At 43.1% G+C, this 25813-nt stretch overlaps 1 protein-coding gene across 1 annotated transcript in view; it reads left to right on the forward strand.

Annotated features, from left to right (window-relative positions):
* The window catches only part of SMPX (small muscle protein X-linked), an 87190-nt gene that overhangs the window by 24031 nt on the left and 37346 nt on the right, over window positions 1–25813 (forward strand). The window contains exons 2-3 of the mRNA XM_040423659.1: window positions 5036–5093; window positions 15703–15789. Coding sequence (XP_040279593.1) covers window positions 5055–5093; window positions 15703–15789 — 126 coding nt within the window. The 5' untranslated portion in view covers window positions 5036–5054. The remainder of the gene's footprint in view (window positions 1–5035; window positions 5094–15702; window positions 15790–25813) is intronic.

Below are 25813 nucleotides of genomic sequence, written 5' to 3' on the forward strand. Positions count from 1 at the left end.
TTCAGTGTTAACGTCTATCTGCAAAAATTTAAAGGGTTTCTGTCACCCCACAAAACTCTTTTTTTTTTTTTTGGATAGTTAGATTCCTCATAGCGCGATATAGGAGAATATAATATTCTTACTTACTTTCATGCGGCCGATTCTTTATAAAACGAAGTTTTATAATATGCAAATCAGGGCTCTACCAGCAAGTAGGGCGTCTACTTGCTGGTAGCCGCAGCAGAAATCCGCCCCCTCGCCGTGTTGATTGACAGGGCCAGCCGTGATCTCCTCCTCCGGCCGGCCCTGTCAGTAATTCAAAAATCGCGCGCCTCTGGTCATTCGGCGCAGGCGCTCTGAGATGAGGAGGCTCGTCTCCTCAGCACTCCCTCAGTGCGCCTGCGCCGATGACATCACCGAAAGAGAAGACGTCATCGGCGCAGGCGCACTGAGGGAGTGCTGAGGAGACGAGCCTCCTCATCTCAGAGCGCCTGCGCCGAATGACCAGAGGCGCGCGATTTTTGAATTACTGACAGGGCCGGCCGGAGGAGGAGATCACAGCTGGCCCTGTCAATCAACACGGCGAGGGGGCGGATTTCTGCAGCAGCTACCAGCAAGTAGACGCCCTACTTGCTGGTAGAGCCCTCATTTACATATTATAAAACTTCGTTTTATAAAGAATCGGCCGCATGAAAGTAAGTAAGACTATTATATTCTCCTATATCGCGCTATGAGGAATCTAACTATCCAAAAAGAAAAAAAATTAGTTTTGTGGGGTGACAGAAACCCTTTAACTACTAGATAATCGTACGATTTTACCAGTTGGAAATTCGACTACTAAATAATCGTATAATTTTATGCGATTTTACCAGTAGTAGGAACCTAGATGGTTCGAAGGAATGTCCTCGTTGCGATTTTAAATGAGGAAACTTTGGACTCACCACCACAATACCGGCACCAAGGGACATCAGTTTAAAATACCATCACAGCTGATCCGCCTATGCCGGCATGCCCTACATAGTGCAATAACTTTGCTGCATGGAACTGAATTCTATACCGATCGAACTCTGCTTCATCGATTTCTGCCATTTCGACTGTAACGGACCGTTTCAGCAGACAAGGGGTTAAAATCCGTTTAGGCGATATGCCCCTTTTCTGAGAGACAGGACACCAACCTCCCGAACTGGATACAAAGTAGCACTCCAAACTGGAACCTCACGAATAGCTGCTAGCAGACGAACAGGAATCAGCTTACCCTCCTGGCAATCAGTCTCTAACAGCATACAGCGGATCCCCCCAATAACGAGACAAGGCTCCGTGTTGAGGGTCAAGCAGTGGTCTGAGGTGCTGGCACACCCAGCCTGGTTTTTATTACAGTTGTTTGCAATTACAGGTTCGCCCACAGGGAGGTATAAAACAACCAATCACATATCAGTTACATCCCACATATTCCCTCCCCTTATCCTGAGAGGAAACTCAATTACACATACAGTTAAAACATACTTTCTACCTAACTTTCATAACTCTAAAACCATACATCACATTCACATAAAAAATACATATTCACAATCAATCCATTCAGGGGAACAACATATTACAAAATGGCATGAATCAGACCAGGGGTTGAAAAGTTTGTAAAAGTATCTTTTGGGCCCTGGCTGGCAACATGGCAATCTGGCTCAAGCAGGTTTTACAGAGACAATACATCCCCACAATGCATCATGGTTCCCTCCTCTCTGCCCTGGAGATACCCGAGGCGTAATCCAATTATCTCTCAAGACAAAGAGAAATCACCAATACACATGTGGATATAACAGGACAGACATCACCATTTAAACACACAATGGGACAATGGCACAATAGAAACACACCCAGCATATTCCTCCCAAGCTGACAAGTTACACTTATTATAAATTGTTACAACTTTGTGAGTTTACATTGGCCATACATATAACTTACATCAATTTAAACAGTATAACTTGGGGACAAACCTATCCAAAATTTACTTGAATAGGTTCAGGGGTTTAAAAGTTAGTATGGGCCATAATCCTGAGGCAAGAGGCTGATAAACAGGCCTCTCCAAAACCCAGTGGCGAGGTTGGTTTCGCCACATCGACTAACCCAATTGGATCATATTATCGACCAATAAACCCTTTCCCTGGCTAATCACGTGGGACGCCACGTAGATCAACACGAGGGATCACTACGAATGAGGCGGCAGTGAACAAGTACGGGCTGAAGGCGTGATATCCACCATCTGGAAGCGCTGTTTGAGCGCAAAGTTTCCTCATTTAAAATCGCAACGAGGACATTCCTTCGAACCATCTAGGTTCCTACTACTGGTAAAATCGCATAAAATTATACGATTATTTAATAGTTGAATTTCCAATTTGTAAAATCGTACGATTATCTAGTAGTTTAATTTTTGCAGATAGACGTTAACACTGAAAGCAAAGAGGTCATATGTATTTGGAGTACTCCAGTTATATAGATGTATGCATGAGCTCCGCATTATATGTATCTATATGTATTTATGCTGATATGAAATAAGGTTATGTTTAATATTTTAACATTTTTATGATACTTTTATTGGGATAGCAAATTTTGTGTATGCAAAAATACTGTGAGCCAGCCTGATTGATTCATTACAGAATAATAATAGTTCATCCGATCTTGTCATCCCACCGGCTGAAGAAATTGCGTAGCAAGGCTGACACCACTACATAACTCAAGGATAACTAGAAGGAAGGAGAGATATGGCACATAAGCTTATAAATCAAACCACCATACATTATCACAATATAGCTAAAATAGACAACAGAAAAACAATTTGTTAAAAACATTTTTTATATACAGTACAGACCAAAAGTTTGGACACACCTTCTCATTCAAAGAGTTTTCTTTATTTTCATGACTATGAAAATTGTAGATTCACACTGAAGGCATCAAAACTATGAATTAACACATGTGGAATTATATACATAACAAACAAGTGTGAAACAACTGAAAATATGTCATATTCTAGGTTCTTCAAAGTAGCCACCTTTTGCTTTGATTACTGCTTTGCACACTCTTGGCATTCTCTTGATGAGCTTCAAGAGGTAGTCCCCTGAAATGGTTTTCACTTCACAGGTGTGCCCTGTCAGGTTTAATAAGTGGGATTTCTTGCCTTATAAATGGGGTTGGGACCATCAGTTGCGTTGAGGAGAAGTCAGGTGGATACACAGCAAGTAAAGAAAAACAAGTGGCCATCATTACTTTAAGAAATGAAGGTCAGTCAGTCAGCCGAAAAATTGGGAAAACTTTGAAAGTAAGGGCTATTTGACCATGAAGGAGAGTGATGGGGTGCTGCGCCAGATGACCTGGCCTCCACAGTCACCGGACCTGAACCCAATCGAGATGGTTTGGGGTGAGCTGGACCGCAGAGTGAAGGCAAAAAGGGACAACAAGTGCTAAGCATCTCTGGGAACTCCTTCAAGACTGTTGGAGGACCATTTCAGGGGACTACCTCTTGAAGCTCATCAAGAGAATGCCAAGAGTGTGCAAAGCAGTAATCAAAGCAAAAGGTGGCTACTTTGAAGAACCTAGAATATGACATATTTTCAGTTGTTTCACACTTGTTTGTTATGTATATAATTCCACATGTGTTAATTCATAGTTTTGATGCCTTCAGTGTGAATCTACAATTTTCATAGTCATGAAAATAAAGAAAACTCTTTGAATAAGAAGGTGTGTCCAAACTTTTGGTCTGTACTGTACATAACATCAATTATAAAGCCAGTCCTACCTGGTGGTTCAAAATGATCCTGGCACATTGAAGCAATAAGGGCAAAAACCTATAAGAATGGAGCAAAACTGTTCTTATCATTTAACCCTAACAGGGCCATAGTTTTCAATATGTAGATCCAACGTGTCTCTCGTTGGGCCAATAATCTCTTCCAGTTACCGCCTCTTGGGGAGATCATCACGTGATCAATCCCCCGGAAACGCAGTCCTGATCCATCAAATGTGCTGCCTTGAAGTGCCTAGGTATCGTCGTAAGTAGTTCCACGTCCGTGATATCCCTAGCAGCTTCAATAGACAGCACATGTTAACGGATGCGTCTCTTGAATTGACGAGAGGTCATCCCCACATATATTTTATTACAGGGGCAAATAGCCCAGTAGATCACCCCTATCGTTGCAATGGGATACGTGATTTTGAATTCTTTTTGGTGTGTGGCATCCCAAAAGATATCACTCCTATCCATATTAACACAGGCCACACACCTCCCACACTGTTTATTACCCCACTGGGGGCCTCTTGATCCAGGGATTAGGAGGGCCTGCCACATAGTGACTCTGTACTAGATGATCTTTAAAAAATTTTGCTCTCCTAAAAGTAATACTTGGATAGTCTTTCAATTTATCCTTTAATTGTGGATTTAGTTTTAAAATATCCCAGTGTCTGGATAGTATGTTGGTAATCTCCTTGCTTTTGTTACTAAAAGTTGTAATAAATTTAACATCCTCTACAGTATCCTTACGTTTCTTATCTTGTAATAGATTTGAGCGTCTGGACAGTCTTGCCCGTCTGTAAGCTCCGACTGACCCACGACATGATGAATATTTTTGCCCCATGCTTTTGTTCTCCCTTGAGTTAAGCTGCCACCATAAGTGTCTGGCTGCAGCTGTCTCTGCTTTCCACATGAAATACACATATGTGATCGGCCGAGCCAGGAGAGATCGCTGTCAGCCAACAGCTATTGTTGTACAGAGCCGAAGAATTTGTATAGTAAGTGCTGTATAAATGAATAAATATAACAGGTTACAAATCAGGTGTGAACACTGTCTGACTCTTACATAGAGCATAAAGGGTTTCCTTGGTCTGTTGAGCATGTAGTAAATGTGTGTAGTCTAATTTCCCACTGTTAGTCATTAAGCAGCGGAGCTCAGGTGTTCCTACTCCGTCTCCAACATATAATTAGTGGAAGTATCCAGGCAACTGGGAAGGTGAGATGTAGTGTATCATTGGCCATGAAGTGAATATCTATAATCTAATTCTTTTAACTTTGCAGGAAGATCTCAGCTTTTAACATGTCCAAACAATCGGCGTCAAATGTCAGATCTATCCAGGTATGTACAAACAGCTGGGAGTGAATAATATGTGTTGCGGGCACTGTATATTTGCTTCCGTTTGTCTAATGTTTGTAGGCAGTATTATATATGAATGTACATGATGCTGTGAATATAGCGTAGAGCGATGGGCTGCAATACAAACTTTTAATCCAGTTTCACTGAAAAAATAGGGGAGATGATTGATGGCTTAGTGCCATTTTATTGGAGTTAAAAAGTGACAAATCATGGAGCATGTCATATTTGTCCAGAACTTTTGCAGTTCAGGTTTAAAAAATTCCGTAAAATTGGGTTTACCATGAGAGGGTTTAGTCTCCAACTTTGCAATATATTTATGCATTCTGAAGCCATAAAATGTTGCAAAATTTAACGTAAATCTATCCTACTCATATCAGGCAAACATTTAAGATCTGATATTATGACTACAGATGAGTGAAGTTCGATTTGGCTGCTTCGCCAAATTTCACAAAGAAATTCACTTTGTGACCAATTACTTTGTCACAAGTCGCATTTCTTTGTTAGTAGCGGGTGCAATGACGGGGAACGATGATGGTTCCACCCCCTGTGATTGAACTGTTTATTGCTGATCGCGGCATCTGAGATGACCATTGAGGGCTGTTAGGGCTTAATAATTAAAAATACCTTATCCATTTGCCCGCGAAGAGTCTGCCGTGGCCATCTTGATTGAAGATCCAGCACAAAATCTCGCTTGGTGCGTGATGACGTCATCATTCTGGGCGGTGCTGTGATGTCATACGTCACTGTGCATAAGGTTTCGCACGGGATCTTCAATCAAGATGGCGGAGGCAGACTCTTCTTGTGCAAATGGACGAGATGAGTATACATTTTTTTTTTTATTTAATGCCATTTTAGGGAAAATTGATTAGTTACCACAAAGCACTAGGACATTCGGCTTCGCAGCAAATCAAATTTTCCCTGAAATTCGAATCAAAGTCCACTTTGTGAACTTCGATTCACTCAACACTAATTATTACAGACCAGAATTTGACACATTTACTAAGTGGTGTGCAGCTTTAAATAAATATAGTGCACTTTACTACAACAAACTTTTGTTTAAAGGCGTTCTCCGTGAATTAAGAAAATTTAAATATTTAAATATTACTTTATTATAAATACATTCCCAAATACCTTTCATTAGTTATAATGACTGGTTTTGTCTAGGGAGCAGTCATCATGGGCAATAAAATGGCTGCCATCCAGTTAGCACACACAAAACCTGTTCTAATCACACAGGAGGACAAGTTACTTCAGAACATTGAGGCAAAGAGCTGCCCCATCCTCCTCTCTTCTTTAAGTATTTAACTTTTTTCAGTAATTTTATTTTCTTAACTACTTTTTTATATTATAACTTTTTTTCGCAATGGCTCTATACAAGACAATAGAGAGATTTGGTAAGATATACAGTTGTGTTCAAAATTATTCAACCCCCAATGCTGTAAAGGGTTTTAGGGAATTTAGTGTTCATTTGTAATTGTGTTCAGAATGAAATCTTCCAAGGACTTTTTAAGGAACCAAATGCAACTAAAATGACATCAATTGTTTTTGTAATACAGTATTAAATGTTTTTTTTGTGATTTCTTCATTGACACAATTATTCAATCCCTTAAAGACTACCACTCTTACGAACAGAGGTTCATTCAAGTGTTTTCGATCAGGTATTGAAAACACCTATGGATGTCAAGGAGCAGCAATCAAGCATAATAAGCACCAATTAGGCAGATTTAAAAGGACTGTGATACTCAGCTCCTTCTAGACATTTACTGGTGTGTTTACAAACATGGTGAAGTCAAGAGAATAGTCCAGGAAGACAAGAGAAGAGGTGATTTCTCTTCACAGGAAGGGCAATGGCTATAAGAAGATTGCAAAGATGTTAAACATACCAAGAGACACCATAGGAAGCATCATTCGCAAATTCAAGGCAAAGGGCACTGTTGAAACGCTACCTGGTCGTGGCAGAAAGAAGATGCTGACTTCGACTGCTGTACGACTACCTGAAGCGCAAAGTGGAGAAAAGTCCCTGTGTGACTGCCGAGGAACTGAAAAAAGATTTGTCAGATGTGGGTACTGAAGTTTCAGCTCAGACAATAAGGTGCACACTGCTTAATGAAGGCCTCCATGCCAGAACTCCCAGGCGCACCCCCTTGCTGTCTCCAAAGAATAAGAAGAGTCGACTGCAGTATGCCAAAAGTCATGTGGACAAACCACAAAAGTTTTGGGATAGTGTTCTGTGGACTGATGAAACAAAATTAGAACTGTTTGGGCCCATGGATCAACGCTATGTTTGGAGGAGGAAGAACAAGGCCTATGAAGAAAAGAACACCTTGCCTACTGTGAAGCATGGTGGGGGGTCAATCATGCTTTGGGGCTGTTTTGCTTCTACAGGTACAGGGAAGCTTCAGCGTGTGCAAGCTACCATGAATTCTCTTCAGTACCAGGAGATATTGGATGAAAATGTGATGCAGTCCGTCACAAACCTGAGGCTTGGGAGACGTTGGACCTTTCAACAGGACAATGATCCCAAGCATACCTCCAAGTCCACAAGAGCATGGTTGCAGATTAAAGGCTGGAACATTTTGAAGTGGCCATCGCAGTCACCAGACTTAAATCCGATTGAGAACCTCTGGTGGGACTTAAAGAAAGCAGTTGCAGCGCGCAAGCCTAAGAATGTGACTGAATTGGAGGCTTTCGCCCATGAAGAATGGGCGAAGATACCCGTAGATCGCTGCAAGACACTTGTGTCAAGCTATGCTTCACGTTTAAAAGCTGTTATAACTGGAAAAGGATGTTGTACTAAGTACTAAGATTGAATGTCACTTGGGGGTTGAATTCAACTGATAATGATGTGAGCACAGAAAAGACATTTGTGGTTATTTCATTATAAATGTTATGTTATATTTGTCTGACTTACAAGTGCCTCTTTGATTTAATTGTAAACAAGATGACTGAAATGATCAAAATCAATGTCAAACTGGCCAAAACACTCAATTTCAGTGGGGGTTGAATAATTTTGAACACAACTGTATATATGCCATAATTCTTAGTTAAAGGGGTTGTCCGAGTGTTTAATACTAATGGCCCATTCTAAGGACAGGTCATCAGTATGTGATTGGTGGGGGTCCGATACCCAGCACCCACTTTGAAGAGGCCACAGTGCTCACTGTAGCTCCTCGCAACTTACCAAGCACAGCACCCTCCATTGTATTGCAGTTGTGCTTGCTATTGCAACCCGGGCCATTCACTTGAATGAGACTGAACTGCACCTAGGTCTTGTGACTGAGGAACATGACGTCACTGGCTTAGGAAGAGATCAGAAACTGAGAACCTATGCTAAGCGTAGGTCATCAGTATTAAACACTCAGACAACCCTTTTAATTTGCGCCATGACGTACATTCTCGGCAGTGTCGGCACCACATTTAAGGTGCTGCCACACATAGTTTTGCATTCCACTTTTTTTGGGCTGAACAAAAGCCTCAAAAAAACTCCAGGCTTTCTTTGTTTTTGTAGCATTTGTTTTTACATATTTAGTATGTTTTAGCACCTTTATCTAAGCCTTGCATTTTTTATAGGAAAGTGTGCACCCCCCTGTAATGTCACTTACTCTAGAGAGCTGTATGGGGAGAATACACAGTACAAAAAACACCATGCAAAAATTCCAATGCAACACACACTGGCACTAGTGTTTTTTCAACTAGGGGAAAAAAAGCAACTGAGGTCTACTGGACAAAAACAGCAGACACTGGGGCAAAAATACTAGACCAAGAGTATGCTGCGATTTCATAAAAATAAAAATTTGTTTGACCTAGAAAACACACCTCAAGGGTTAAACAAAAATGCAAAAAAAGATTGTGTGTGCTGCGTTTAACCCCTTATTGACACAACCATTTTCAGTTTTTTCATTTTCGTTTTTACTCCCTGCCTTCTAGGAGCCATAACTTTTTTTATTTTCCTTTCACATAGCCATATTGGGCTTGCTTTTTGTGGGACAAGTTGTTATTTCTAATAGAACCATTTAATATTTCATATGATGTAGTGGGAAGCTGGAACAAAATTCTAAATGGTTTGAAACTGGAAAAAAGCTATTCTGCCATAGTTTAATGGGTTTTGTTTTTACGGCATTCCCTATGTGGTAGAAATTACCTTCATTCTCTAGGTCAGTATGACTACAGTAATTACAAATTATTATAGTTTTTCTTGTGTTTTAATACTTAAAGAAATAAAACTTTGTGGGCAATTTTTCATTGATGGGGTGTGTGACTTTTTGATCACTTTTTACTCCAATTTTTTTGGGAGGTGAAGTGAATCAGCCATTTTGATTTTATTTCTATTACGCTGTTCACCATATGGATTAAATGCTTTTATGAATAGCTTTTTGACTAGCTAAGACATTTTTGAATGCAGCAATATCAATGATCTTTATTCTTTTATTGTTTATTCGTAAAATGGGAAAAGGGGGTGATTTGAGTTTTTATATCTTTTTTTTATTATATTTTTTAAAAACTTTTATTTAACTTTTCTTACCTTTATTTTTAATCCCCTTAGGGTAATTCAAAATGTGGTCATTTGATTCCTCTACCATAGACTGAATAGTTATAAGATTAGGTGCACTACTGTGGTGGATGCAAACAGTAACATCTGACTAACCCTCAAACTGATGTTAAAAATGAGACATTAGCCAGTATATCCTTATATTAAGGACACACCTGAGCCCGCACACCACGCCAAGGTTTCTCAAGTAGCACAGGAGAATGAGTGCTTTCTGAAAGGAACTTTGCTATGGCCTTCAGAAGGTCCTAGGCAACCAAATGGCTTCACTGATCTTATTGCGGGCAGGCGTTTTGGTAATTGGGAGTATGATGCTCCTGGTAAATGTCCATTTAGATGCCATAGTCGTAATTAATCATGGCATCCAAGGAGTTAAAAGTCTGTGATCGGACTTGTCTCTGATTATGGACTCTGCTACTGGGTATCTGCTGAGTGAGCTCAAGTTTTTTTTTTCTAAAAAGTGCAGAAATGGATTAGCAGCTTGGCTCATGGCTCATGCACACGACCAGGGGCGTAACTACCATAGCGGCAGACCATGCGACTGCTATGGGGCCCGGGGCAAGAGGGGGCCCAGTTGGGATGGTCTCCTCTTCTACTGGAGGTGAAAACTTGGTCAGGACTCTACCCTCTAAAGGAACAACTTTTAGCAAATGAAGCAGTGGAAAAATGGCCCAAGAGTCATTGAAAAGGGTTTAGGCAGAAACCTTTCTGTCCTGTGTGGGCGGCCTGGTTTGATCCTTGCTATGGGCCCTTACTTCTCTATGTACGACACTGCACACAACCGTATGTATTTTGCGGTCTGCAAAAAACGCATCCGCAAAATTACGGATGACATCCGTGTGCATTCCATATTTTACGGAACAGCTGGCCCTTCATAGAACAGTACTATCCTTGTCCGTAATGCAACGGAATTACGGACAATAATAGGACATGCTTTATTTTTTTGCGGAACGGAAATACGGACATACGGAAACGGAATGCACACGGAGTAACTTCCATTTTTTTGCGGACCCATTGAAGTGAATGATTCTGCATACGGTCCGCAAAAAAAATGGAACAGACATGTTGGAAACAAAATACGTTTGTGTGCATGATCCCTTAGTGAGTAAAAACGCTTTTGACTTGTACGGGTGCGTTGCAGTCTGATGCACACATTGATAACACACGGACTGAAAATACGCCCATCTTAATCAGGCCTAGCTAACATACCGACTAGGTAACAGTGACTGTGAAGGTGGGGCATGTCTGCTGCAAACTGAAGTAGTTGACGTGTATTACTATCATGTAACCTGAAAACACTGCAGTGATGCCTCACAGCAGACAAATCAAGAATACACAGAGGAGTATAACAATCTGCAGGGATTCCCTCATACTAATAGGATTAGGGCTTACCAATATTGTTGCCCCATTTGAATCCTGACACTGGCATCTGGAACTGAAACTCCCGCCACATTATCTGGAACTGAAAATCCCGCCACAGCATCTGGAACTGAAAATCCCGCCACTGGCATTTGGAACTAAAAATCCCGCCACGGCATCTGGAACTGAAAATCCTGCCACTGGCACCTGGAACTGAAAATCCCACCACTGGCACCTGGAACTGAAAATCCCACCACTGGCATCTGGAACTGAAAATCCCGCCATGACATCTGGAACTGAAAATCCCGCCACTAGCAGGGGGCTGTCTCTCAGGCTAAGTTCATTAGGTAAGTGAGCTCCTTCTTCATCATCATGACTGATGTAGAGACAGACAAGGATCTGACACAGCTTGTGAACTGAGCCACACAGCCAGCCACCTTCATAGACATTACCAACACTTGGACAACAGCCAAAGAACTTATGTTGCTGAGTGAACCCAACAGTATTTAAAAAAAAAAAGATTAAAGTTTATTAATACATTTTTTATTTAATGCAGTTAATTCAATAACTGAGTAATCATTGTCCTAATTGATTTGTTTTTTTACTTTTTTTTGCGGATCGGATGGGGACTCAATGGGGTCAAAAAAGTACCATAAGTCTATTCCGCAGCCCAGCAAAAAAAATACAACATTTACTATAGTTGTCCATTTTGCGGACAAGGATAGGAAATGTCTGTAGGAGAAATAAAATGGTGGCACACACTCAGCCAGTATTCATGTTGCGGACCGCAAAACACTTACGGCCGTGTGCATGAGCCCTTAACCTGAACCTGTCCCATTGATAATACAGTCCAATCTGCAGGAATCATTTTATAGAGTGGCAGGAGCTGAGCAGATTGTGTAGCTGGGGGTATGGCAACCACAGCAACTTTGCCTGTGCCAGGGTATTTAAATACAGGGTGAAGGCAGTGATTTGAACTTTTGCCCTGCATGAAGAAAAGCCTACGACTCTATTTTTAATTTTTTTTTGGGGGGGGGGGGGGGGAAGTGTCCGTTAACCCTTTCCTGACACAGCCATTTTCCATTTTTATGTTCTCGTTTTTTACTCTCTGCCTTCCCTTCAGTTAACATAGCTGTATGAGGGCTTGCTTTTTGTGGGACAAATTGTTCTTTCCAATGGCGCCTTTTAATATTGCATATGATGTAGTGGGGAGCTAGAAAAGAAAATTCCAAATTGAGTGGAATAAGGGGAAAAAACGCAGTTCTGCAATAATTATTTTTTCAGTTTTGTTTTTACAACATTCTCTATGTGGTAAACTGACCTGTGCCCTTCATTCTCTGGGTCAGTACGATTACAGCAGTACCCCATATTTATAGTTTTTCTTGTGTTTTAATACTTAAAATGAAAAAATACTTGAAATGAAAACTTATATTTTTTTTCTTTGCATTGTCATATTCTGACTCCAATAACTTTTTTTTATATTTATGTGTACTCTGCTTTCAGTGACGAAAAACTGCAAATTGGCTATTTTTTTTTTCTGGTACGACGTTCACTGTTAGGGATGAATACATTGATATTTTAATAGTTCGGGATTTTAGGATGTGGTAATGCCTATGATCTTTATTTTTTTTTATTTTTTTTTATTGTTTATATATTTTTTATTATGGGGAAAGGGGGGAATTTAAATTTTATTTTATTTTTTATAAAATTTAAAAACTTTTTAGATTTTTAAAATCCGCCTCAGGGTCTTGAACAAACAATCTTTAGATTATATATATCATATAGTCAGATTATGATGAATTCAGTCTTTTCCACCTGCAGGCCCCCATAGGAACTACAGTTCTCCTACCATGGATTTCTTCAGAGAGACCCAGGGTATTAGAACCAACCAACCTCAGGGGAGCAGTTCTAGCCCTGGGAGTGCAGTGCCCCCGGGGAAAGCCATTTCAGATGCTGTGGTCACAATTGACCATGGCATCTGATGGGTTAAATGTCTGAGATGGCCGTTAATGTCGATCGCGGACATTAGACCTGGGTGTCTGCAATGTGTAGGAGTCTAGTGGACAGGTCTTGCTTAGTGATTGACATCCTTCCCTATATGACTGTGTATACAGAGGTTCCTGTCAATCACTGAATAGGATCGCCCACTGGAGTCATAATGAGCAGAGATGTAAATGAGCACAACACAAGTTATACAGAATCTGCCCACAGATAGGACAGCATTTTCAGTGTGATGGGTTCACGTTGAGTTTGACATGGCAAAGTCAAGGGACTATTGTGATCTTGATGTGAGTGCAATAGTTTCCTATGTTAAAAAACCATTGAAACCTAGACAAAAAGGTGTTGTCTCATCAAGACAACCCAGTATAAATGAAATCAGCTGCCAACCACCCATGTTCTCTGCAGTGCCCCCTTCAGGTGAAGTTTAGTATTACTTGCCAGCCATTCACTCTTTTTAGTTGACATATAGACATTTAGTTGAATAGATATGGAAAGATTTTTATACAAAAAAAAGGTTCAGCAAAAATGAGCAGCAAAGCCAGAGGTTTGACTGCTGGTTTTATTCTCTTGTGTAATCTTTTTTTAATTATATTATCACAACAATATTTGAGGTCCTCACTACCTTTTGCACCATTTATTTTTAATTGCACAAGAACCAGTTAATTTTTGTCCTTGAAAACTCCTAAGGTAAAACCTAAGGCGTGAGAACACATCTTAAAATAGTATCCCTTGTAATTTTCCATATTTGCTGCTTCTCGTTCTATCTGATCTGGGACCCGCAGTGCTCATAACAGAACGATTATCCTCACTAATTGTGGCTCGGTGCACAGTTGCCATTTATATAATTTCCCAAAGGAGCCAATCACAAGAAATGGAAACGACTAGGTATTCATAGGGTACATTCTGATAATAATATAAGGTGATGTGTAATTTGGGGGGGGGAAGTAAATTTTTATTTAGAATATATTAACAGGAAGTCCTTGTAAAAATCAATGTCCCTTTAAATTGGCCCTGAAAGGACTGATCAGTAGAGCATCTCCATTATTAGGGGTGGTACACTTTTGGCCACTGCCACACTTGGCGGCTGGAGTAAATAGCCCAACCGCTCTTAGATGAATGCTACATAACCATATCTCCGTATTTTTATAGGGAATAGAGTTGAAAAGATGCCGCATACATGTGCAGTAATTATCCAGAGGAAGCCAATTTGTATACCTTGGCAACAAAGGGAAAAAGCTGAATATGTGGAGCTCCTTAAGGGGGTTATCCGGGAAACGATAATGATGACCTATCCTCAGAAAAGATCATCATAATCAGATCAGCGGGGGTCGGAGTCCTGGGAGCCACCATGCTCACCGGAGCTCAGCAGGCTCCCTGCATCTCTCCAAGCACAGTGCCATACATAATAGAGTGGCTGTTCTTGGTATTGCAGCTTAGCCCCATTCACTTCTATGGGGCTGAGCTGCAACTAGGCCATGTGACCGATGTAAAGTGACATCATAGTGCTTAAGAAAAGGCCACGGCACTCATGGAGCACCTGGCCTCTTCTAACAGCTGTTTGGCGGCGGTCCCCCCGATCTGATCTTGATGGCCTATTCTGAGGATAGGTAATCAGTATTAATTAAGGGATAACCCCTTTAAATGGTCAACTTGCAGAGCAGTTTTTTGCCACCAGACGTCAGTTACATGTGCCTTATTAGGGCTCATGCACATAGCAATCCAAACCCAAGTGTTGATGTTTGTGGGAAGATTGGGGGAGACAACTGTCAGCTGAACTAGCATGATGTCCTTTCAGGGCAGGACAATTTGTGGCATGTCTCTAGGATATGTCAGATGCAAAGTCAGACCTTTTTGTATAATATCAGTTCCTGACCTCACAAATATTAGGGAAAGGCTCCCAGAAGAGTGGAGACTATTATGGTCGTAGAATGGGCCCAACTCCATATTAATGACCACGATATTGGAATGGGATGTCAAATAGGTATGATGGTAAGGTGTCCATACACGTTTGCCTATATAGTGCCAGACATGTAGACAAGGCTAATACAAGGCACTTACTAATGTATTTGCGATTGTCCATATTGCTTCCTTCGCTGGCTGGATTAATTTCCCTGGTTACAACCACCCTACAATCCAGCTGCGGTGGCCATGCTTGTACACTATAGGTAAATATCCTGGCCTATGCAAACTCATGTGTGCAAGCATGGCCACCACTTCTGGATTGAAGGGTGGCCATAGCCATGAGCAGTGAATAATACGATGGAAAAATTTATCTAGCCAGCAATATGGACAATCACAATACATTAGTAAGTGCCTTGCATTAACTTTCTCTACATGATAAATGCCATTTGCTGAAGTGAGACCACCCCTTTAAGGCTAGGGCTTTACAGCAACACCGGTCACCCAACAGCCATGGCGGCCATAGATTCCATAGAAATGAATGGGATCACTACGTGAGTTGCAAAAAGAATCCAGCAGTGTTTTCCTATGTACTCACCGCTATTCAGTGATCCTGACCGCCGGTTAGCCCTAGCCCAAGATGGAACAATTTGGAAATGTTTCCACTGAAAATCGCCCATATAACATGAAATGAAAACTTTATGCTTTACTGATAATGATGCCAATTGTAGAACACTGTGCGTAAAGGTAGTGTCAATGTAACTAATGGACTGTCTTATCTTCTAGGCCAATCTCAATATTCCTATGGGAGCATTCCGACCTGGTGCCGGACAGCCACCCAAGAGAAGAGAATGTACACCTGAAGCAGAACAGGTAAGAACTAATGAGGGACTTCCATAGTAATAATATTTCACCACCATAGATATCTATGTATCACCACCAATAGAACATGAACAGTATGCGTTAGGATAGGTCACAGGATAGGTCATCAATATTCTGTTCCCGATTACGATTAGCATCCACTACTAGAGTTGAGCGAACACCTGGATGTTCGGGTTCGAGAAGTTCGGCCGAACTTCCCGGAAATGTTCGGGTTCGGGATCCGAACCCGACCCGAACTTCGTCCCGAACTCGAACCCCATTGAAGTCAATGGGGACCCAAACTTTTGGGCACTAAAAAGGCTGTAAAACAGCCCAGGAAAGAGCTAGAGAGCTGCAAAAGGCAGCAACATGTAGGTAAATCCCCTGCAAACAAATGTGGATAGGGAAATTAATTAAAATGAAAATTAAAAAAATAAAAATGAACCAATATCAATTGGACAGAGGTCCCATAGCAGAGAATCTGGCTTCACGTCAGCAGAGAATCAGTCTCTTCATGCCATAGCAAAGAATCTGGCTTCATGTCAGCAGAGAATCAGTCTCTTCATGCCATAGCAGAGAATCTGGCTTCATGTCAGCGCAGAATCAGTCTTCATGTCATAGCAGAGAATCAGGCTTCACGTCACCCACCACTGGAACAGGCCACTGTCACACATTTAGGCCCCGGCACCCAGACAGAGGAGAGCGGTCCCGTAACAGAGAATCTGGCCTTATGTCAGCGCAGAATCTGTCTTCATGTCATAGCAGAGAATCAAGCTTCACGTCACCCACCACTGGAACAGGCCACTGTCACACATTTAGGCCCCGGCACCCAGACAGAGGAGAGAGGTCCTGTAACAGAGAATCTGGCCTTATGTCAGCATAGAATCTGTCTTCATGTCATAGCAGAGAATCAGGCATCACGTCACCCACCACTGGAACAGGCCACTGTCACACATTTAGGCCCAGGCACCCAGGCAGAGGAGAGAGGTCCCGTAACAGAGAATCTGGCCTTATGTCAGCACAGAATCTGTCTTAATGTCATAGCAGAGAATCAGGCTTCACGTCACCCACCACTGGAACAGGCCACTGTCACACATTTAGGCCCAGGCACCCAGGCAGAGGAGAGAGGTCCCGTAACAGAGAATCTGGCCTTATGTCAGCGCAGAATCTGTCTTCATGTCATAGCAGAGAATCAGGCATAGCGTCACCCACCACTGGAACAGGCCACTGTCACACATTTAGGCCCCGGCACCCAGACAGAGGAGAGAGGTCCTGTAACAGAGAATCTGGTCTTATGTCAGCACAGAATCTGTCTTCATGTCATAGCAGAGAATCAGGCATCACGTCACCCACCACTGGAACAGGCCACTGTCACACATTTAGGGCCAGGCACCCAGGCAGAGGAGAGAGGTCCCGTAACAGAGAATCTGGCCTTATGTCAGCACAGAATCTGTCTTAATGTCATAGCAGAGAATCAGGCTTCACGTCACCCACCACTGGAACAGGCCACTGTCACACATTTAGGCCCAGGCACCCAGGCAGAGGAGAGAGGTCCCGTAACAGAGAATCTGGCCTTATGTCAGCGCAGAATCTGTATTCATGTCATAGCAGAGAATCAGGCTTCACGTCACCCACCACTGGAACAGGCCACTGTCACACATTTAGGCCCAGGCACCCAGGCAGAGGAGAGAGGTCCCGTAACAGAGAATCTGGCCTTATGTCAGCGCAGAATCTGTATTCATGTCATAGCAGAGAATCAGGCTTCACGTCACCCACCACTGGAACAGGCCACTGTCACACATTTAGGCCCCGGCACCCAGACAGAGGAGAGCGGTCCCGTAACAGAGAATCTGGCCTTATGTCAGCGCAGAATCTGTATTCATGTCATAGCAGAGAATCAGGCTTCACGTCACCCACCACTGGAACAGGCCACTGTCACACATTTAGGCCCCGGCACCCAGACAGAGGAGAGGTTCATTCAACTTTGGGTTGCCCCACAATATAATGGTAAAATGAAATTAAAAATAGTATTGAATGAGGAAGTGCCCTGGAGTAGAATAATATATTGTTAAGGGGAGGTAGTTAATATCTAATCTGCACAAGGGATGGACAGGTCCTGTGGGATCCATGCCTGGTTCATTTTTATGAACGTCAGCTTGTCCACATTGGCTGTAGACAGGCGGCTGCGTTTGTCTGTAATGACGCCCCCTGCCGTGCTGAATACACGTTCAGACAAAACGCTGGCCGCCGGGCAGGCCAGCACCTCCAAGGCATAAAAGGCTAGCTCTGGCCACGTGGACAATTTGGAGACCCAGAAGTTGAATGGGGCCGAACCATCAGTCAGTACGTGGAGGGGTGTGCACAGGTACTGTTCCACCATGTTAGTGAAATGTTGCCTCCTGCTAACACGTTCCGTATCAGGAGGTGGTGCAGTTAGCTGTGGCCTGGTGACAAAACTTTTCCACATCTCTGCACTGATAACCCTGCCCTCAGAGGAGCTGGCCGTGACACAGCTGCGTTGGCGACCTCTTGCTCCTCCTCTGCCTTCGCCTTGGGCTTCCACTGGTTCCCCTGTGACATTTGGGAAGGCTCTCAGTAGCGCGTCTACCAACGTGCGCTTGTACTCGCGCATCTTCCTATCACGCTCCAGTGTAGGAAGTAAGGTGGGCACATTGTCTTTGTACCGGGGATCCAGCAGGGTGGCAACCCAGTATTCCGCACACGTTAAAATGTGGGCAACTCTGCTGTCGTTGCACAGGCACTGCAGCATGTAGTCGCTCATGTGTGCCAGGCTGCCCAGAGGTAAGGACAAGCTGTCCTCTGTGGGAGGCGTATCGTCATCGTCCTGTGTTTCCCCCCAGCCACGCACCAGTGATGGGCCCGAGCTGCTTTGGGTGCCACCCCGCTGTGAACATGCTTCATCCTCATCCTCCTCCACCTCCTCCTCATCCTCGTCCTCCTCGTCCTCCAGTAGTGGGCCCTGTCTGGCCACATTTGTACCTGGCCTCTGGTGTTGCAAAAAACCTCCCTCTGAGTCACTTTGAAGAGACTGGCCTGAAAGTGCTAAAAATGACCCCTCTTCCTCCTCTTCCTCCTGGGCCACCTCCTCTTCCATCATCGCCCTAAGTGTTTTCTCAAGGAGACATAGAAGTGGTATTGTAACGCTGATAACGGCGTCATCGCCACTGGCCATGTTGGTGGAGTACTCGAAACAGCGCAACAGGGCACACAGGTCTCGCATGGAGGCCTAGTCATTGGTGGTGAAGTGGGTCTGATCCGCAGTGCGACTGACCCGTGCGTGCTGCAGCTGAAACTCCACTATGGCCTGCTGCTGCTCGCACAGTCTGTCCAGCATATGCAAGGGCACGTCGCATATGAGGCGGTGAGCGGGAAGGCCGAAGTTACGCTGTAGCGCAGACAGGCGAGCAGCGGCAGGGTGTGAACGTCGGAAGCGCAAACAGACGGCCCGCACTTTATGCAGCAGCTCTGACATGTCGGGGTAGTTGCGAATGAACTTCTGCACCACCAAATTCAGCACATGCGCCAGGCAAGGGATGTGCGTCAAACCGGCTAGTCCTAGAGCTGCAACGAGATTTCTCCCATTATCGCACACCACCAGGCCGGGCTTGAGGCTCACCGGCAGCAACCACTCGTCGGTCTGTTGTTCTATACCCCGCCACAACTCCTGTGTGGTGTGGGGCCTGTCCCCCAAACATTTGAGTTTCAGAATGGCCTGCTGACGTTTACCCCGTGCTGTGCTGAAGTTGGTGGTGAAGGTGTGTGGCTGACTGGATGAGCAGGTGGAAGAAGAGGAGGAGGAAGCTGAGTAGGAGGAGGAGGAGACAGGAGGCAAAGAATGTTGCCCTGCGATCCTTGGCGGCGGAAGGACGTGCGCCAAATAGCTCTCCGCCTGGGGCCCAGCCGCCACTACATTTACCCAGTGTGCAGTTAGGGAGATATAGCATCCCTGGCCGTGCTTACTGGTCCACGTATCTGTGGTTAGGTGGACCTTGCCACAGATGGCGTTGCGCAGTGCACACTTGATTTTATCGGACACTTGTTTGTGCAGGGAAGGCACGGCTATCTTAGAGAAGTAGTTGCGGCTGGGAACAACATACTGTGGGACAGCAAGTGACATGAGCTGTTTGAAGCTGTGTGTGTCCACCAGCCTAAATGACAGCATTTCATAGGCCAGTAGTTTAGAAATGCTGGCATTCAGGGCCAGGGATCGAGGGTGGCTAGGTGAGAATTTACGCTTTCTCTCAAATGTTTGTGAGATGGAGAGCTGAACGCTGCCGTGTGACATGGTTGAGATGCTTGGTGACGCAGGTGGTGGTGTTGGTGGTACATCCCATGTTTGCTGGGCGGCAGGTGCCAACGTTCCTCCAGAGGCGGAGGAAGAGGCCGAGGCGGCGGCAGCAGCAGCAGAAGAGGCCGAGGCGGCAGCAGCAGAAGATGTAGCAGGGGGAGCCTGAGTGACTTCCTTGTTTTTAAGGTGTTTACTCCACTGCAGTTCATGCTTTGCATGCAGGTGCCTGGTCATGCAGGTTGTGCTAAGGTTCAGAACGTTAATGCCTCGCTTCAGGCTCTGATGGCACAGCGTGCAAACCACTCGGGTCTTGTCGTCAGCACATTGTTTGAAGAAGTGCCATGCCAGGGAACTCCTTGAAGCTGCCTTTGGGGTGCTCGGTCCCAGATGGCGGCGGTCAGTAGCAGGCGGAGTCTCTTGGCGGCGGGTGTTCTGATTTTGCCCACTGCTCCCTCTTTTGCTACGCTGTTGGCTCGGTCTCACCACTGCCTCTTCCTCCGAACTGTGAAAGTCAGTGGCACGACCTTCATTCCATGTGGGGTCTAGGACCTCATCGTCCCCTGCATCGTCTTCCACCCAGTCTTGATCCCTGACCTCCTGTTCAGTCTGCACACTGCAGAAAGACGCAGCAGTTGGCACCTGTGTTTCGTCATCATCAGAGACGTGCTGAGGTGGTATTCCCATGTCCTCATCATCAGGAAAAATAAGTGGTTGTGCGTTAGTGCATTCTATCTCTTCCACCCCTGGGGAAGGGCTAGGTGGATGCCCTTGGGAAACCCTGGCAGCAGAGTCTTCAAACAGCATAAGAGACTGCTGCATAACTTGAGGCTCAGACAGTTTCCCTGATATGCATGGGGGTGATGTGACAGACCGATGGGCTTGGTTTTCATGCGCCATCTGTGCGCTTTCTGCAGAAGACTGGGTGGGAGATAATGTGAGCGTGCTGGATCCACTGTCGGCCACCCAATTGACTAATGCCTGTACCTGCTCAGGCCTTACCATCCTTAGAACGGCATTGGGCCCCACCAAATATTGCTGTAAATTCTGCTGGCTACTGGGACCTGAGGTAGTTGGTTCACTAGGACGTGTGGCTGTGGCAGAACGGCCACGTCCTCTCCCAGCACCAGAGGGTCCACTAACACCACCACGACCATGTCCACGTCCGCGTCCGCATCCCTTATTAGATGTTTTCCTCATTGTTCCCGTTCACCACAATTTTGAGAATGGCAAATTTGGGAATGCTTTTTCAACCCAGAACAAAAAGTCTGCTTTTACGGTCACTACAAATAACTTGACCAGCTAAAACTGTGCAGATTTGGTTGAATAGAGATGTGAGACCTGTTTTTTTTTGCGCTGTGTGACAGTTATAGGTTTAATCACAGAATGACACTTCTATCAGCACGCTAGCGTGTGTCTTAGGTTTTTCTGAATGATACTATCAATAACTTCAATGTAAGATTTTCTTTTTGGGATAGATTTCAAGTAGGCCTGAAATACCACAAACTAGTTATTTTCAGAATGGCAAATTTGGGAATGCTTTTTCAACCCAGAACAAAAAGTCTGCTTTGACGGTCACTACAAATAACTTGACCAGCTAAAACTGTGCAGATTTGGTTGAATAGAGATGTGAGACCTGTTTTTTTTTGCGCTGTGTGACAGTTATAGGTTTAATCACAGAATGACACTTCTATCAGCACGCTAGCGTGTGTCTTAGGTTTTTCTGAATGATACTATCAATAACTTCAATGTAAGATTTTCTTTTTGGGATAGATTTCAAGTAGGCCTGAAATACCACAAACTAGTTATTTTCAGAATGGCAAATTTGGGAATGCTTTTTCAACCCAGAACAAAAAGTCTGCTTTGACGGTCACTACAAATAACTTGACCAGCTAAAACTGTGCAGATTTGGTTGAATAGAGATGTGAGACCTGTTTTTTTTTGCGCTGTGTGACAGTTATAGGTTTAATCACAGAATGACACTTCTATCAGCACGCTAGCGTGTGTCTTAGGTTTTTCTGAATGATACTATCAATAACTTCAATGTAAGATTTTCTTTTTGGGATAGATTTCAAGTAGGCCTGAAATACCACAAACTAGTTATTTTCAGAATGGCAAATTTGGGAATGCTTTTTCAACCCAGAACAAAAAGTCTGCTTTGACGGTCACTACAAATAACTTGACCAGCTAAAACTGTGCAGATTTGGTTGAATAGAGATGTGAGACCTGTTTTTTTTTGCGCTGTGTGACAGTTATAGGTTTAATCACAGAATGACACTTCTATCAGCACGCTAGCGTGTGTCTTAGGTTTTTCTGAATGATACTATCAATAACTTCAATGTAAGATTTTCTTTTTGGGATAGATTTCAAGTAGGCCTGAAATACCACAAACTAGTTATTTTCAGAATGGCAAATTTGGGAATGCTTTTTCAACCCAGAACAAAAAGTCTGCTTTGACGGTCACTACAAATAACTTGACCAGCTAAAACTGTGCAGATTTGGTTGAATAGAGATGTGAGACCTGTTTTTTTTTGCGCTGTGTGACAGTTATAGGTTTAATCACAGAATGACACTTCTATCAGCACGCTAGCGTGTGTCTTAGGTTTTTCTGAATGATACTATCAATAACTTCAATGTAAGATTTTCTTTTTGGGATAGATTTCAAGTAGGCCTGAAATACCACAAACTAGTTATTTTCAGAATGGCAAATTTGGGAATGCTTTTTCAACCCAGAACAAAAAGTCTGCTTTGACGGTCACTACAAATAACTTGACCAGCTAAAACTGTGCAGATTTGGTTGAATAGAGATGTGAGACCTGTTTTTTTTTGCGCTGTGTGACAGTTATAGGTTTAATCACAGAATGACACTTCTATCAGCACGCTAGCGTGTGTCTTAGGTTTTTCTGAATGATACTATCAATAACTTCAATGTAAGATTTTCTTTTTGGGATAGATTTCAAGTAGGCCTGAAATACCACAAACTAGTTATTTTCAGAATGGCAAATTTGGGAATGCTTTTTCAACCCAGAACAAAAAGTCTGCTTTGACGGTCACTACAAATAACTTGACCAGCTAAAACTGTGCAGATTTGGTTGAATAGAGATGTGAGACCTGTTTTTTTTTGCGCTGTGTGACAGTTATAGGTTTAATCACAGAATGACACTTCTATCAGCACGCTAGCGTGTGTCTTAGGTTTTTCTGAATGATACTATCAATAACTTCAATGTAAGATTTTCTTTTTGGGATAGATTTCAAGTAGGCCTGAAATACCACAAACTAGTTATTTTCAGAATGGCAAATTTGGGAATGCTTTTTCAACCCAGAACAAAAAGTCTGCTTTGACGGTCACTACAAATAACTTGACCAGCTAAAACTGTGCAGATTTGGTTGAATAGAAATGTCAGGTCTATTTTTTAGGCGCTGGGTGGCAGGCTCAACTTGCCCCTGATGTAATATATGGCCAAAAAATAACCAGACTGTTGATGGTTAAATGCACTTCGGTGACACAGGCTCAACCTGCAGCTGATGTAGTATATGGCCAAAAAATAATCAGACTGTTGATGGTTAAATGCACTTGGGTGAAACAGGCTCAGCCTGCAGCTGATGTAGGATATAGCACAAAATAACCACACTATCGATGGCTAAATACACTTGGTGATAGCTCGTGCTGGCGCACCACAAGTCACAAAATGGCCGCCGATCACCCCAGAAAAAAAGTGATCTAAAAACGCTCTGGGCAGCCTCAAAAAAGTGAGCAAGTCAATAATAGCACTTCAATGATCCACAGCTGCAGATCGATCACAGAATGAAGTCTTTTGGAGGAGTTAATCTGCCTAATCTCGCCCTAACGTCGCAGCTGCAACCTCTCCCTATACTGATCATAGCAGAGTGACATGCGGCGCTACGTGACTCCAGCTTAAATAGAGGCTGGGTCACATGGTGCACTGGCCAATCACAGCCATGCCAATAGTAGGCATGGCTGTGATGGCCTCTTGGGCCAAGTAGTATGACGCTTGTTGATTGACTTTTACGAAAATGTTCGGGTTCGGGTCCGTGTCACGGACACCCCAAAATTCGGTACGAACCCGAACTATACAGTTCGGGTTCGCTCATCCCTATCCACTACATGTGAATATGTAGAGAAATAAATATGGGTAGAATATTAAGTATATGTGAGGAATAAAGAAAGATTACAATACTGATATATGGTCACCATGTGATCTCCAGGAAGAAAAAAAAAATTGAGAAGATGGAATTCCCCCCCAGAGTGGTTTGGCCCAGCCAATTTGGGTCTGTGACATTTGCAGCCTCATTAATATTCACTTCAGTGCAGTGATCAGTAATGAAGCTTTGTGGATCGGTATGAGTTAGGGGAGGGGACTCTCTCCCAGGAAATAAGCATTTACTCGGGGGTAATAAGGGGCAGAGAATTATTACTGCTGTGATTGTTAAACGGCGTAAATAAAAAAGATAATAAAAATTGTGTGCCCCATCTGTGTTGTGAAATAATTTCTACAGTAAGATTCCTAGAATTTGTCATTAATGGGAACTTTTGGTGGACAATTAACCCTTTGGCTACCGAAGGTTTTTTCGTTTTTGCATTTTCATTTTTCTGCCCTATTTTCCGTGAGCCATAACTTTTGTATTTTTCCGGTCACATAGCTGTATGAGGGCTTATTTTTTGCGGGACAAGTTGTACTTTCTAATGCCACCATTAATTATGACATAAAATGTTGTGGATAGCGGTATAAATTCCAAATGGGGTGGAATTGGAAAAAAAACGCAATCCCTCCACCGTTTTTGTTCCCACGGCGTTTTGTTTACGGCAAAACTGACCCATGCCCTTTATTCTCTGGATCAGTACGATCACCATATTCTGACCCCCATAACTTTTTTACACTTATGTCTACTGAGCTGTTTAGGGGCTATTTTTTTGCAGAACAATCTGTACTTTTAATTGATACCATTTTGGAGTGTGTGTGAATTTTTGATCAAATTTTATAAAAAAAATTTGGGTAAGAGAAGCAATGAAAAAATGGCAAATCGGCCATTTTGACCCTTTTTTCCATTACGCCATTCGCCGTATTGGAATTTTTTTTCTATTTTAACAGTATGGGCATTTTGGTCGCGGTGATACCCATGATGTTTATATTTATTGTTATTTAGGTATTTATTTTTTAATTATACGGAAAGGGTGGTGATTTAAACTTTTATATATTTTTTATTTTTTATATATTTTTTTACATTTTTTCTTATTTTTTGTGATCATTATGTGCCTCATATATTAGCTTATTACATTTTTTTTATTTTTTTATTTTGGTTTATCAGGAATTTATTATTAGCTTATTTTGCTCACTTTATGCTAATTTCTTATCCTGGCCTGCCATCTGGTGGCCAAAATAAGAATTGCAGTTTGAATACTGTTAGCCTACTCCGTTAAGGCTACCAGTATTCAGCGCAACTACCTATGCCCAGATTGGACACACGGGGCATAGGTAGAAAGCGTTTTTTGCTCATTTAGGTGCCGTGATCTCACTTGATCACGGCATCTAAAGCATTTAATTACCGCGATCGGCATTATTGCTGGTCACGGTAATTAACCGCAGGTCTCTGCAGTATGAAACAGCAGAGATCTGCCGGCGATGATGCCCGCTGCACGTTTGAGCGGACGGCATATTTATACACCAAGCCTAGGGCTATATTATACATGTACGGCGCTAGTAGCCTAAG

The sequence above is a fragment of the Bufo bufo genome, chromosome 3 (assembly GCF_905171765.1).
Source record: "Bufo bufo chromosome 3, aBufBuf1.1, whole genome shotgun sequence".
Classification (NCBI taxonomy): Eukaryota; Metazoa; Chordata; class Amphibia; order Anura; family Bufonidae; genus Bufo; species Bufo bufo.